The sequence below is a fragment of the Rhamphochromis longiceps genome, linkage group LG13 (assembly GCF_057381845.1).
Source record: "Rhamphochromis longiceps isolate RC_006_pf linkage group LG13, R_longiceps_female_GT1.1, whole genome shotgun sequence".
NCBI lineage: Eukaryota > Metazoa > Chordata > Actinopteri > Cichliformes > Cichlidae > Rhamphochromis > Rhamphochromis longiceps.
The window spans coordinates 15,509,211-15,523,191 of record NC_140569.1 but is presented as its reverse complement, the minus strand read 5'-3'; the positions used below and the strand labels follow the sequence as shown (position 1 = coordinate 15,523,191).

General features: G+C 39.0%; 1 protein-coding gene across 1 annotated transcript in view; it reads left to right on the top strand.

Moving 5' to 3' along the window:
- The window catches only part of LOC146655540 (protocadherin-15-like), a 218,506-nt gene that overhangs the window by 108,692 nt on the left and 95,833 nt on the right, over positions 1-13,981 (top strand). The window contains exons 5-12 of the mRNA XM_085427953.1: positions 1,586-1,746; positions 2,704-2,859; positions 3,746-3,865; positions 3,955-4,065; positions 6,046-6,216; positions 8,858-8,966; positions 9,098-9,210; positions 12,005-12,211. Coding sequence (XP_085284079.1) covers positions 1,586-1,746; positions 2,704-2,859; positions 3,746-3,865; positions 3,955-4,065; positions 6,046-6,216; positions 8,858-8,966; positions 9,098-9,210; positions 12,005-12,211 — 1,148 coding nt within the window. The remainder of the gene's footprint in view (positions 1-1,585; positions 1,747-2,703; positions 2,860-3,745; positions 3,866-3,954; positions 4,066-6,045; positions 6,217-8,857; positions 8,967-9,097; positions 9,211-12,004; positions 12,212-13,981) is intronic.

Here is a 13,981-nt window from a genome sequence, read left to right as displayed (position 1 = left end):
TCAGTAAATGATAATGCATGAACACACTGTCAGATGTAAGGTATGTTTGGTCATTAGCTGAGCTGCGGTACTGTGCTAAAATCTTGAGCCAACAACTCATTTCTTTGTGTTTTGCTAGGGACAATACAACATGTGAAATAGGTGCAGGGATTTATTGAAATGTGCAAACATAAGGAAAAAACAAACGTTTGCACAGTACTCTACTTATAAACAATTAATCTTGTATTGTATATGTATAAAGACAAACTGATTGTCTTAAATACAATTCATGTCAGTCATTTAATATTTTTAATCACAATGCGTAAAAAATAAATTTCTCCAAAATTATGTCACAATAGCAGCCATAAAGCAGATAAAGGCAATGGCAGGTTTAGTTTAGACAGCTAGCCATAACAAGGAGAGTGCCACTGAGTGCCTATTGTTGTAATGTTTTAAAGATATGATACATCAAATGTGTTGGTTTAGAAAAGTAAATAAAAAAAAAATCGACTTTTTTGAATCCCAAATGTTGTTACAACATGGACAGATCTTCTGGGTGTTAATATTTTTGTGGCTAAAACTAGTAAAAGTCGTAGCAGGATCTCATTTCAAAGCTTTTTCAGGTAAAGCAGTGACTCGTGTTTGGTTCTGGTTGTTTGTGATGGCTGCCACAAAGAATACTCTCACTATGTCACAATATGTGTGTATCTCTCAAGAACCCAAAAAGAAATGAACATAACCGGTGTAACTGTCATGGCCAGTGCAATGACATTTTCTTAAAAAAAAAAAAAAAGTTTACCCAATTTCCGTCAGTAAAGTGCCATTTTTCCATATTTGGTGTTTTCAATAAAGCTGTGTTGTGTACATGTTGCTCTAAATAAAACTGCTCAGGGCTTGAGCATCTAGGAGGTGCTGGGGCAGTAGGACGTAGGGTTGGCTGCTAGTTCCTGCATTATTAAGCTTCCAGTATTTTTTTTTTTTTTCAAAAATCTAATTTGGCCACTTAGGAGTCAACCAATCCTCAGATTTAACTGGCTTTACAGGATTTGTCCCAGAGGCTGTAGCAAAGTTTAATTACTTGCTGATTAAAAGCCGTAAAATATAAACCAGAAGGTGACTGTGCTCCCAGGGATGATAATTATCAATTTTAGAGATTTGCCTACATAATATGTGGAATAGTCCACAGAGATCTGAGGCAGTATTTTCAGTTATCTAAGGCAGACTTTGAATGTTCATATAAGAGTGAAACTTAAAAATCATTTTATGTTTTTCTTTGCAAAGTTATTTGAGAAAGGATACCCAATATTAAGCACATGACACATAATAAAAACAAAATTTGTACAGACTGCTGCTGTTAATGTTGGTTGCTGGTTGCCTAATGATGGCCATTTAAAGTTGTATGACCTTCACGTTCCAGCCTATTTGCTTTTAAATATTTTTAAAGCAAAATATTTGACCAGTATGTAGAATGAGTCCTTTAAAAAGCAATTTAATTGCATTTTTTTGACAAACCAGTTTACCGCATAGTATAATAAAATATTATTTAAGGTGAAAATCCTTTTACGTCTTAGTCATTGATTTATTTATGACTGCTCTTCATTTATAGGTACAGTTTTGGTGGAAAACATGCAGATAAATGGCCGTGCCCAAGACCCAGGCAGAACCATCTCATTGACGTTGTTGGATAATTTTGACTACTGGGTGATATTGGAACCAGCACGGCAGAGACTCTACCTCAACAGCACTGGGCGTGTTCTGGACAGAGATGTGAGTACAGTACTGAGGGTTTATTTCTCAGCTTCCTCTTGCCTTAGTTATGCCAAATCATCAATACAGTAAGAAAATAAACCCTTAGCCATTCCAACAAATATGTAGCTGGGAAACAGATGTATGGATAGATGGATTTAGAATAACACAAGATATGGTGTAGCAACAGAGTTGCTTGTAATTTGTGTCAATAGGCCATGGTAATTCACTCTTAGCCTTAAAGTGATTCAATGACAAAAAAACAAAAATGTCCATGTGTCTGTGCAACACATTACAGGTCCTAAGTACATACACACCTGTGTAAATGGTGCAGTAAAGGATCCATGATGCAGGGTGCATAGTATTGCTGTCATAGTGAAAAGGTGTTTTAAAGCATGTGTTCAGATCATACGGACTAAAGAGGAGGAGGTGAATGTGGAGCTATTAACAGGAATATGCCATGAATGCATATAGAATAAATAATAATGGAAGTACATGTGTGGGACAAAGCTCTGCAGCTGAAAAGAAGAGAAGTGATGGAGGGAGCTAGTTAGCCAAATTACACTATGTGGAAAGTTGACCCTTGCTGCTAAACTGAGATGAGCGTAGTAATGGCAGTATGATGAGATGCTGCCTTTCAGTATAGTGTATTTGCACTTTCATCCTTTATAATAGTTTTCTTACACTGCATATTCACAAATAAATATTGGGCTGCCCCTGGTAGCCTAACAAACAATCGCCCTCATTAGGGTTTACCAATGCTATGCAAGCATGATAGCTAACAAGCAGATTTCATACTGGAACTGTGTCGCTTTCCACTGTTGTTATTAAGTATGCCTATTGCTCTTTACAAACTGTCAGATACAATACGCTGTAGGTTATTATGACTCCATTATATAAGAAACATGGGAATTAGAACTCTACAATTTCCACAGTGTTATATAGCATTTTTTTTCTTTCTTGTTATTTGTTTTTCAGCCCCCCAACTCCATCAGTACCATCGTGGTTCAGGTGCAGTGCACAAATCAGCTGGTTGGTACTATCATCTTGCATGAGGTACGGATTGTTGTGAGGGACAGGAATGACAACGCCCCTCGCTTTCAGCAGCCACGCTACTATGTCGCAGTAAACGAGGTAAGGGAGCAATTCCCTGTGCCCCTATGCACGAATCTTAAACACAGTGTACTGTCATGCGTTGCTGTTTGCCAGAAATGTTTGATAACTGTGAGGCAGAGTGGGGCAGATTTTTAAATCTAATGCCTCTTTCCTTTACATCTGAGACAATTTGTCAGACATTTAAAATAATGGTACGACTCAAATGGCTGTTAGTTAATTGTTTGTTGTTAACAGCGTATAACAGCGTATTATTCATTGCCTATATTTAGTATTTATGTTTAGGCTTTGATATTTACACCATCTGCAACTCGCATACATCTAGTGAGCACTAGAAATGATAACCTTTTTTTTTTTTTTTAAATTCAAATACACCTGCAACACCTGCAGTGATTCAAGATAATGCATCAAATCTTCAGACTTTCTAGTCATATGTTTTTGAGATTAAATGAGAGCTCCCCGCTGAGTTCTAAGCAACCACAACTTCTGTTCTTTGCTGTTCACCCTTTGTGTGCTCTGCATGTTCAAAATTCCTGTCACAGTGTGTTATCATAGCCACGTGCAACTGCCCTAACAGTACAGTGAGTCAGTCTACATTGCTGTCAACTTCCCTGAACAAGATCTCCTGCCCACTGCCTGGTTCTGTGGACTTTGCTAAGGGCTCTTGGGAACAGCAGTGGTTCTCATACTTACTTTTTGTTATTCTGTCAGCAGTGCACGTAAGCTTTCAGACTGCTGCTGACTCCAACATTTTCCCTTTTTTCCCCATTTTTTGGGGATATTAATGGGATGGAGCGGCAGCAGTAATAGCCATATGAATGTTCTTTCTGCTGTAAGTTGACGTTGTACTCACAGGGGGCTGTTAGAGCTGTTGACTTTTCTTTTTCCCTTGCATATTTTTGTCTAGCTCACACCACCTGGAACAACAATTTTCACTGGCTTCTCGGGAAATAATGGTGCTATAGACATTGATGATGGACCTAATGGACATATAGAATACAGCATCATTTACAACCCCGGAGACCCGGTATATGGACAGATCGCACATCATAATAAGCATCTTCTACACAAATGCAGATTTCTTTATTAATCACAGTCCATGGCTTTCTCTTTCAGGCATCTAACAGAACAGTAGCAGTCGGCAACAGCCTTTCAGGAAACATTATTTTGGCAGAGAGACTAAACTACGAGGACAGAACACGGTACCTGGTTTTGGTCCAAGCCAATGTAAGCAAACGCATCTGCATACACAAACAGCCAATACTGAGTTGAGTTGCATGAGTTCAGATTGACGAATGGGGTCATCACGTATAAATAGGCCATGATTTATAGATGCTTTTGAGTGTGTCTGCCTCCACAGTGCACTTGAGGTTAAAGAACTATTGTTGTCACTAAAACCATTTCTCTAAATGTTGTGATATTTTATTTGAATTAGATCAAACTAAATATGAAGCCAGTAGCTTGCTGCTTTGATGAAGTCAGTGTACGCACATTTTGTATTTAATAGAGTATATTCAGGTTGATTGTGATGCAGTGTTGAGAAAAATGAACCCTCCAGGGTTTCATTGCAGCTTTTTTTTGTTTTATTTTGTTTTGCTTTAAGCTGCCTTCGACATAGTTGGTATACCAGAACAGGTTTGATTTATAATTTATTTAATTATGGATTTTTGGACAAGTGAAGGGGGGGGGGGGATAATTCTTAATTCAGTATGACTTGCACTGAAGCTTCCTCGCCATTCACTCTGAATGTTTGATGCTGTGTGTTGCTAGTCTCATAATGATGGGCTGTTGCTTTGATTTAGTTGAGTTACTTACTAGTTACTGGTGAAGTGTTATGAAAAGTTTAACTTTTCAGGTGGCAGCGTAGGCACGAGCTGATTTGTGTTGATTCAAGTGTTCCAGCACAGGTGGTAGCCAATCACATCAATCAAAGAAACACCCAAGCTGAATGATTCAAAGCCTTCTCGGCCAACATCCAGATCTTAAAATATCGAACCTCTCCCCTGGCAACATGTACCATGATTCATATCATAGTATCTTTTCCTAATTACCCATTACAGAGCCGCTTTCCCTAACAAGCAGCGGTCAAATATAACACCCTATACTGTGAGGTGAAGTGTTGCAGGACAGATAATCATTTAACACTCAACTCGTCCTCTATTCTCTACATTTCCTGCATGAAAGAGCAAAAGACTCAACTCTTTGAACTGGCGAGAGGTCCTCCAGGGGGATTTCATTTTCTCTTCCAAAAGGATGTCAGGGTAAAGAAAAGGAAGAAGACATGGTATTTACTAGAACTCTGCACTGCTTGTGTCAAGAGTTCAATTATACTGAGAACGTAAATCTTTGAAGTGCTGTGCTGCTCACTTCTCTGGATACCACTCAAGGAAGCAACAATACTACGGGGGAATCTTTAAGAGTAGCTGCGCCGCTGTCGGTGTTTTATTGTACAGAGCTGTATTTTTGTGTAAGAAAAGATTCTTAATGAATGTTGATAAGTGCTCTTCAGTCTCATTTAAAGTCTGTAAAGTTGCTATGAAACAAAACATTAAGCAGGTCAGGCATCTAACTTTATAAACGGCGAGATAGTGTTAATTGATATTTCACTCAGAGGGTTTAGGTATGAGAAAAGCCATCTATGAAACTTGTGAGTTGAGTTGTATTGAAATATGCAAAGCATTTATAGAAGAAGTACGACAGTCTTCCATACTTTCTGTAATTTCAGTGCCCAATTCATCCTGCCAGTGTTCCCTGAGTGATTTAAAGATGGTTATTTAAAGTTGTGCAGATGTTTGGAGAAAAAAAATGACACACACCACCTTTAGTATATGGTTGGATACTCATGAGACACCCCGAAGTGATGAAGCTTTTTCTTGTACAGTGAGATATCAGCCCTTTAAAAATTGCCACAGTTGTAGAAAGTGGAAGAAATATGAAGGTGGAAGCTGAAATGCTTTCTGCCGTTGCCAAACAGCAGTGAGGCTATCATTTTAAAACATAGCTGGAGATGATGTATGTCTCGATTCAAGTTGTAAAGACTCGGTCCTAAAGAATTTGCGTAAATGCATGACTAAAGCTTGTCAGGGTGTTCAGGTATATTTCAGGAGATTTCAGTATAGACACATGAGACCAAATCATGAAGTAGTTTTGGATTTTTCGACTGCTTCAGAAAGTTGCTCAATCTGTAGCCATTTGCTTGTCTTCCAGGACCGCGCTCCATTCCCCCCTAACCGACTAACAGCTACCGCAACTTTGACTGTGGATGTCGAGGATGGAGACGACCTGGGTCCCATGTTCCTGCCTTGTGTTTTAGTGAACAACACTCGTGACTGCAACCCCCTCACCTACCATGCTGCTATCCCTGAATTCACTGAACCGGTAAGAGCCAGGCAGACAGGCAAGTGTGAACACACTGCTATTCCACAAGGTCATTTTAACAGATTTCCTCCTGCTAATATATGCATGTTTATGTTTTCATGCATGGAGGCTGGATTTTTACCTGTCATTCTGTATGTGTGCATATGCACAGTATACATGCTATTCAGATTTGTGAGACATTTGTGCCATATGTTCACATTCTTGTTATATGTTAATCTATGTCACGCCTTTTAAATACCCTAATTGCCTCATTATACCTTGTCTTTGCCTCCTCACCTGAAGACAGAGTACAATTTGCAGTTTATTACTGCATTTTGTTTTCCATTGTACTCACAAATTAAACTGAAGCATGAGATGACTTGGGATCACATCTAAAAACCATTGAGGGGAAAAAGAGAGGGAAATTCATATAGATCCGAGGTGGCGAGAGCAACTAGTGCACCAACAGAATTTATGTTAGTCTATACACGATTAGTTGTTTATTTATAAAACATATTTTATATTTGCTGTGTATCTCCATGCATGTAATAGTCATTAGAATGAACAAAAGTGAATCAAGCTGCGGTTTCCTCAGAGGAAGGTAGAAGCGCTCCTTTTATTTTGGACCTTTTTGTGTTGTGGTTAGCTTAAATATCCCCCCATTTATATGGCCATGAATGTGAATCTGCTTTCCAGTAGCCTACTCTTATTCCTGTATATGGTTAATATTTTTCTTGTTATTTTAAGTATAATTTTCCTAACCAACACACTTATAGTTGGACCAGCTGCATTGTGAGGAATTATCGGATTCATTTAGCTCAGCTCAGGCAGTTGTGAGGAAACGGTTTCATCAAGTATGGCTTAAGTGTACTGTGGTGACATGTTCCGAACATGAGAGATAAATGGAATCAAATTATATTGAATGGAGCCAGAGTGTGACACTAAATAACACAAAATCCTGCAATAAAGACACAGTGGGATATATATAGATGGGTATTTAAAAAAAACAAAACCCTAAAGTTGCGGTTTTTATTTAGGGTGGCATAGTGAGTCACAGTTGTTTGTCCAGACCTTCCATTGATAGTTTGTAATTTATTATTTATGATAAAAGGTTTTCAGACTGTTATGCAAGACACGGCAGCACCAGCTACACAAACCAAAGCTTTTCATCATCTGTTTAGCAGTTTGTTTGTTTTTCCTCCTGTGAACACAGCATGGGTTCACCATACCTCCTTACCCTTTACTGTCGATATACATGCTTATACGACTTCTGATTTGGTCTCTGATTGTTTGGGGGGTTTTTTCTCTTTCTCTTTTTTATTTTTTGGGGGGAATTTTGCAGTGTAACACTAACATGTCTGTCCACTGGGAGAATTGTCTTCTCATAATTGATGAGTGTATTGTAATTAATCACAATAGCTAGACAGACATTATTAAGTTGATTTGTATTTATTTTCTGCCCTGGGGGGATATAATGTGGGCTCTGGAGTCCCCTGGATAATGACTGCTGAAGGAGGGTATTATAGCTAATCATCATTGTGCAGAGCTAGGGGGATTTGATTTAGCGCACCTCCAGACATTGTAAAAGCGAGAGGGTTGGTTGGGGAGGGGTGTAAGGATTACTCCAGAGCTGATGGATATAAATATACCCCCTCAGGGAGGGATTCTTCTTCCAATGAGCTGTTAGCCATGTGCCTATCTACACTAAGGAAGTTTAGCAGTGGCCCCTTAGCATACACGCACATACTGTGTCAGCCATATGGAGGCGTTTTGCATGAGGAAAGGTATTCTTAAATGTGATGTGCTAAACATATTCCCACTTAACCATATGTTGATGCAAATGCATAAAGGTAAAGCCAAGGTAGTTAGTGCTGATGATGTATGAGTGTGCATAAGCGGGGGAAATTATCCTAAAGCACCACTAGCAGATTATCTTTTATGTCCAACACTATCAGGTACATTTACATGCATGGAAATAAGAAATCTATAAGCTTCGGTTCATTGTTTTCCTTATTCTTATCATTATGTTATGGTGCTTACCAACAAGCTTACTGAAGTATATAGCCAGCAGGTTATATATTTTTTTCTAAAGGTGAGAAGAAGAGTTGATACTATCAAAATGTGGGGAAGGAACACATGGCTGTAGCTTTCTACATTTCTAGTGTTATTCACTAGAGGCGCAAAAGAAAAGCCAGCAAGGCACAGCACTGCACAATAACAGCAGTTCTCCTATCAGTTAATATTAATAAGTGCTATAGTGTATAAGCAGGTGGAACTGAGGCGACGTCTAATCACAGCGGCTCTACTTTAAGGCAGAAAGCACTTTAATGGGCTGGGCTGAAAGCGTAGAGTAGCTTCTCTGGAGAATGCTGTTTTTATGTGGAAGAGCAGAGTTGCGAGGACTGTGCAAAACATCACATAAGATTATACAGCAACCAAAATATTGATATAGAGCACACAGAAAACTTTCTGGGGCAGATCTTTTTTTTTAAAGAGGAATTTTCTATTGCAGAACAGTTTCCGGGGTTTTTTTTTGCTCTGCATAAAAATGCAGTCAGAGTTATTTTAGGTGATCCATGCAACAGTGAGATCTAGAGGAAATTAATCAATTTGCATTTTGATTATGTTGCTGTATTGTTGACTCAGCCACCCCTTGTTGCAGAGCAAACTGAACCCACTGAATGTTACCCCTCCGATCCGTGCTGTGGACATGGACAGAAATATACAGCCCCCAAGTGCCAGACCAAACATTCTCTACTACATCCTAGTTGGTAGGTTCATCACGTATTTTCATTGATTTTTACACTTTTAATGTCTTTGGCTGAGCTGATGCCATGATTTTCCTTTTTAATATTTCTTCTGGGGTTGATTCTACCATAAATGTTCTTATTTTATATTGCAGGTGAACCAAACACATATGCAGCATATTTCTCTTTGAACAAAACCACTGCAGAAATGCGCGTCCTGCAGCCAATCAGCCGGGACTTGTATCAAAAGTTCACATTAGTCATCAAGGTAAAGTATAAAAGTATATTTGACTTATTCATTCCTCGAAAGTTGAATTGTTTCAATCTGCCCTACACAGACACAGTTCTTGAGAAATCTCATTAAACTTAACCTCAATACAAAGCCTGTTCACTACATTTATGTAACAGTGCAGTGTAATGTTAGTAATTACGACAAATTGCATTTGCAAAAATTTGCAGTAAATTAGTGTCAACTATTAGACATGCGCAGTCCTACAAGGATTGTTAAAACATTTACCGTGATAGAGCCTCATTGTCTGTTTCATCAGCTAAAGGTAAAATATTGATTTCTCTCCTTCCTTCACATTAGGCAAACAACACTACTTTATTCAAGATTTCAATTCTCTTCTATTTTTAATGGGCTTTTGCGAGATTAAGTTTGACTCATCTCTTAAAAACTTTAGCGTGCACCCTTACCTGTTCTACCCAGATAACCTCTGTCCTGAAGGCCATTAACCTTATCTTTAGCTCCTTAGGAGCTGGGGGTGAAAAATCTGTTATGATTTATGGACTTAGCAGGACAGGCTGCTGTGCCTTCATGAATCTTAATTTAGAGCATAGTCAGGAATTGCCTATGTGCTGCTGGTGCAGCAGTGCAGATGAACTTTCCATCTACCCATCACTAACCTCTAGACACCTCTGAGCAGTGTGTAACGTGCTATTTACTGGGATAGCTGGGGAGCAAAGAGATGAGAGGAAGATTTCCACAAGAAGAAGGGAGGCTGATCATATGAGAAGCTTTCTTCATGTCTTTGGGATGATTGTGCATAGCTTGAGGAAAGGAGACGGTTCAGAGGAGAAGGAGGAAAAGCCCAAGAGAGATAGAGAGAGAGAGACGTGTCTGGAAGATGGTAGATGGAGCCTCATCTACCTGATTCATGTACAGGGCAAGGAATGATTATTCTAGGATTCAAAGGAGCAGGTGAGTAAGAATTAGACTTTTGTGCCTTGAAGGTTCTGCATAGTTAATGCTTTAGGTAAGGTAACAGTTAAATAATCAGGAGCCTATTTTAGACAACATGTGCTTTATGTTTTAAAAGTCATCACTGATGTTGACTTAGGTACATCTACTAAGGTGACTGCGGTGAGATTAAGCCAAATGTCAAAGGCAGACGTGACGGCTTGGTGAAAGTAAGAGAATGAAGAAATGGCACTCTAAATCATGAGGGAACACTGTATGTGAAGTGTATGTTATGGCTGTCAATGACAGCATTTTTGTTTTTTCCCTCAGGCGTTTGTGTGAGCAGATTGGATCTCTGGGTCAGTATAGTGCTGGTGTTCTTATTATCACTTTGATAAGGGGATAAGTAGAAGATGTTTGGGGAAGAGAATCTGACATGAGATTGTGATTGAAATAATAACAGGTATGAATCTCAGCTGGAGGGAAGCTCAACTGAATATGCTACAAGTGGGTTTTTTTTCTTTTCCCCATAGTAAGCTATACACATAAGGCAGTAAACATGAAGTCATGGGGAACCTGCTGTTTACAATTTTGCAGTACAAGCGCTTACATTTCTTATAATTGGCACTCTGCAACACAAGCCCAGTGAAATTGAGCTAATGTGCTGAATTAGTTCCAGGTCATGGCCTGAACTGATGTTCCCTTAGTCCCCCACTCCTTCTGTATTTTCAAAGCCTTAATGTTTCTGAAGCATCCCAGTGTGGGTGGCAAAAGTGACATATGTACTTAGGAGGCGAAAGATTGTAGTGACAGCCTGACCAGACCGCATTCATTAAGTTTCCTCTTACTGGGACATGGCAGTGTCAGATTCGACTCTAGTGTAAGTTCAGCTTCATTAGGTTTTGTGCAGTTTGAATGGCTGAGACAACATACTGATTTATGGAAATGTACTATGTTACTAAAGTGGCCATGTCACCCACCAGCCGTGCAGCAAAATGAAGTGGAAGGATTGTTTACATTGTTGTGATTGTTATGGATTCCTCTAGTTTGCTGTGTGTTTCTCTGTACATGGCACAAATGCAAACTGATTTTGGATGCAGGTTCATGTTTCACTTGTGCATTTCTTGGAGATTTTACAGCTCTGGATTTATCTTTCCAGATTTAGTTTGTAAACATTTTAATAGCTTAAGAGGACATATTGATTTTATGTAATGGGAGCTAGATTTTTCAAGAAACTTGTTTTTTTTTCACAAATGGACTGATACCTGATTGAGCAATGTAATTTTCACTCTTTCAGTGGTCTTGTAACAGAACATTTCTCTAAGCTCTGTTCCATAGCTGAGTGCTGCATGTCTGTTTTTGGTTGAGGATATTGACATGCTGAATAGATGAGCTGTACATGGGGATTTTATTATATCAGACTGCTCTGTGGTTGATTCAGAAGACAGAGAACCTTTACAGAAAAACAGGGATTTTTCACCTTCAGCAATGCAGACAGATTTGGTGTGAGCCTTTTTAATAGTGAAGTGGTTAATTTTGGCATTGAATCAGCTCGTAATATTCCCAAGAGCCTCCTTCTATCACTGGTCACTGATTTGACAGCAAAGGAGTGCCACTAATTGCAGTCCCTCTCCTACAAAGGATGGTATTTCTGTTAAATGCCCCGGTAATTACTAAGTTCTAATCCTAAATGGACCCCTGATTAAATTTAGTCAATATAGCTTTTTTAAAATTGAAATGACACTCAGAGAAATTATGCCTTTCTATTTCTGTGCCTGCATGAGAGTTGGAACAGCATAACTTTCCAGCAGAGTAGTCTTGTTGATATGGTATTTTCCACAGAGTGACTTTCACCCTTGTTCTTTCTTTTCCCTCTCCCAAGGCTGAACAGGATAATGGTCATCCCCTCCCAGCATATGCTAAAGTCATCGTTGAAATCTTGGATCAGAACAACCAGGCACCGTATTTCCAGTTTGCTACCTATCAGGGCTATGTGAGTGAGTCCTCCCCAGTTGGTACGACTATCTCAGCCAGTGCCAACCTTACCGCCCCCCTGGGAATCGTCGCTTTGGATAATGACATTGAGGAGGTACAGAGAGAAAGAGAGGCTTTATCAGCCTAAGCTCGCTGTCGCTTACTCTTTAAAGATGCCCATCCATGCATGGTTGCATACAAACACAAAGTACTTGTAGTGCATTGATTAAATATTGAGGACAGAGCCACATTTATTCATGTGCTTGTATCGCGTACTCACAGAAAATAACATGTGCATGAGTCATTGTCCCGCTATATTTGTTTTGTTGTTACAGCTGGCTCCCGGTGTTACACCTGTAGGTAAAAGGGCTGATTTTAAATGCTGTGGCACGCACAAACTCACACACGCACTCAAACCCACACAATGTTATAAAGGGATGTCCTGATCCAGTTTTGTGCTCTAATCTTTGATGCAAATCATTTTAAAGATTGACTAGCTTTTGATGCTGAGTTTAATCCAATATTCATGTTTTCCTGCATTATGCAGCTGCAGTGTGTACACTTAATAACTTAAAGTGGGCCTGTGCTGGGCCTCTGTTATTAGTAAAGGAAATTGAATTCAGAGATTTGGCTTAATAGTTTTGCTTTAAACTTGCAACATGGCTTCAGCTGGTTTCTTTCTAATGTGATATGATGGCCAAAGATTTAAAAATACATGTATAAGTCTTTGGAACGAGACATTTCCTTGCTTGATTTCCACTTCAAACAAAAGGTTAAATGCATTCCTTTTAGTTGTATTTATTTTGCCCACTCGCTTTACCTGATCTGGCACAATGTCAATGCGAATCTCATTCATTTAAACTTCACTTCATGTAGCCGATACAGATCAGTACTGCTGTTTCCCTTTTACCAAAACTGATTTGGGACATACCTACTTTTAATGCATGCATCATGGTGTGAAAAGTAAGAATACATTCAGAGCACTGATCACTGCTGGAGACATTCTCAGCGTCTAATTACCAACTTCATAATCCTGCTTTGTATTTGGAAAAAAAAAACTCTATTTCCTGCAGAATTCCTCCTCTTTTTACTGCAGAATTGCACAAATGATCAATTAAATGGTAATCGGGTCTCCTGTAATGATTGGTGTGTTGTACATCAATCAAGCTGTGTACTGACTTTTGTACTGGAATTGGAGTGTGTGTTTGGAGTGTTTTGCTTTGATTGGAGTGTCTTTTGTAATGTGCAGATTGCTGTTTCTGCATTTCTAAAATCAAAACTTTACAAATTGATTCTTCCGTGTGGGGTGTTAACTATTTCTTTGACAGCTTACAAAGTGTGCGTGCATGTGTGCATCCACCTCAGTGGAGAACTCTAACTCACTCACTGCACTGTTAGACTCGCACAGTGACACGCAGCTAAAACAAATGATTACTACCTTTAGTTCATCTTTCAATACATAGCAAGTCTTTGCAGAAGATTAACACATCAAAGTGGAAACAGAGATAACAAAATCAATAAGCCACCCAGTCCTGATGTTTACCAAACTCTCTTAAGAGGACTCATTGATGGATGTGAATCGAAGCCGACTTGCAGCAGTGGACCACAGTTGTATTAACACAGCAGTGATCGTTATCAAAATGACTCTTTTTCAAAATGTTTCTCAAGCTTTTTGTTTTCATCTGGAAACCTTAAACCAAAAGCTGAAAACCCCATATCCTGCCTGCTTAATTTTTCCCCCTAAAGGAACAGGTGTAGTAATTAGTAAAGACGCCTTTCTATTGCTTTCATGATACAGTCACATTCATAAAGATGTGGGGTTCTTTGAGTGTTTCATTAATGTTAAAAAGACATTGGTTTAGGGCTCATTGCCTTCTTCTCTATT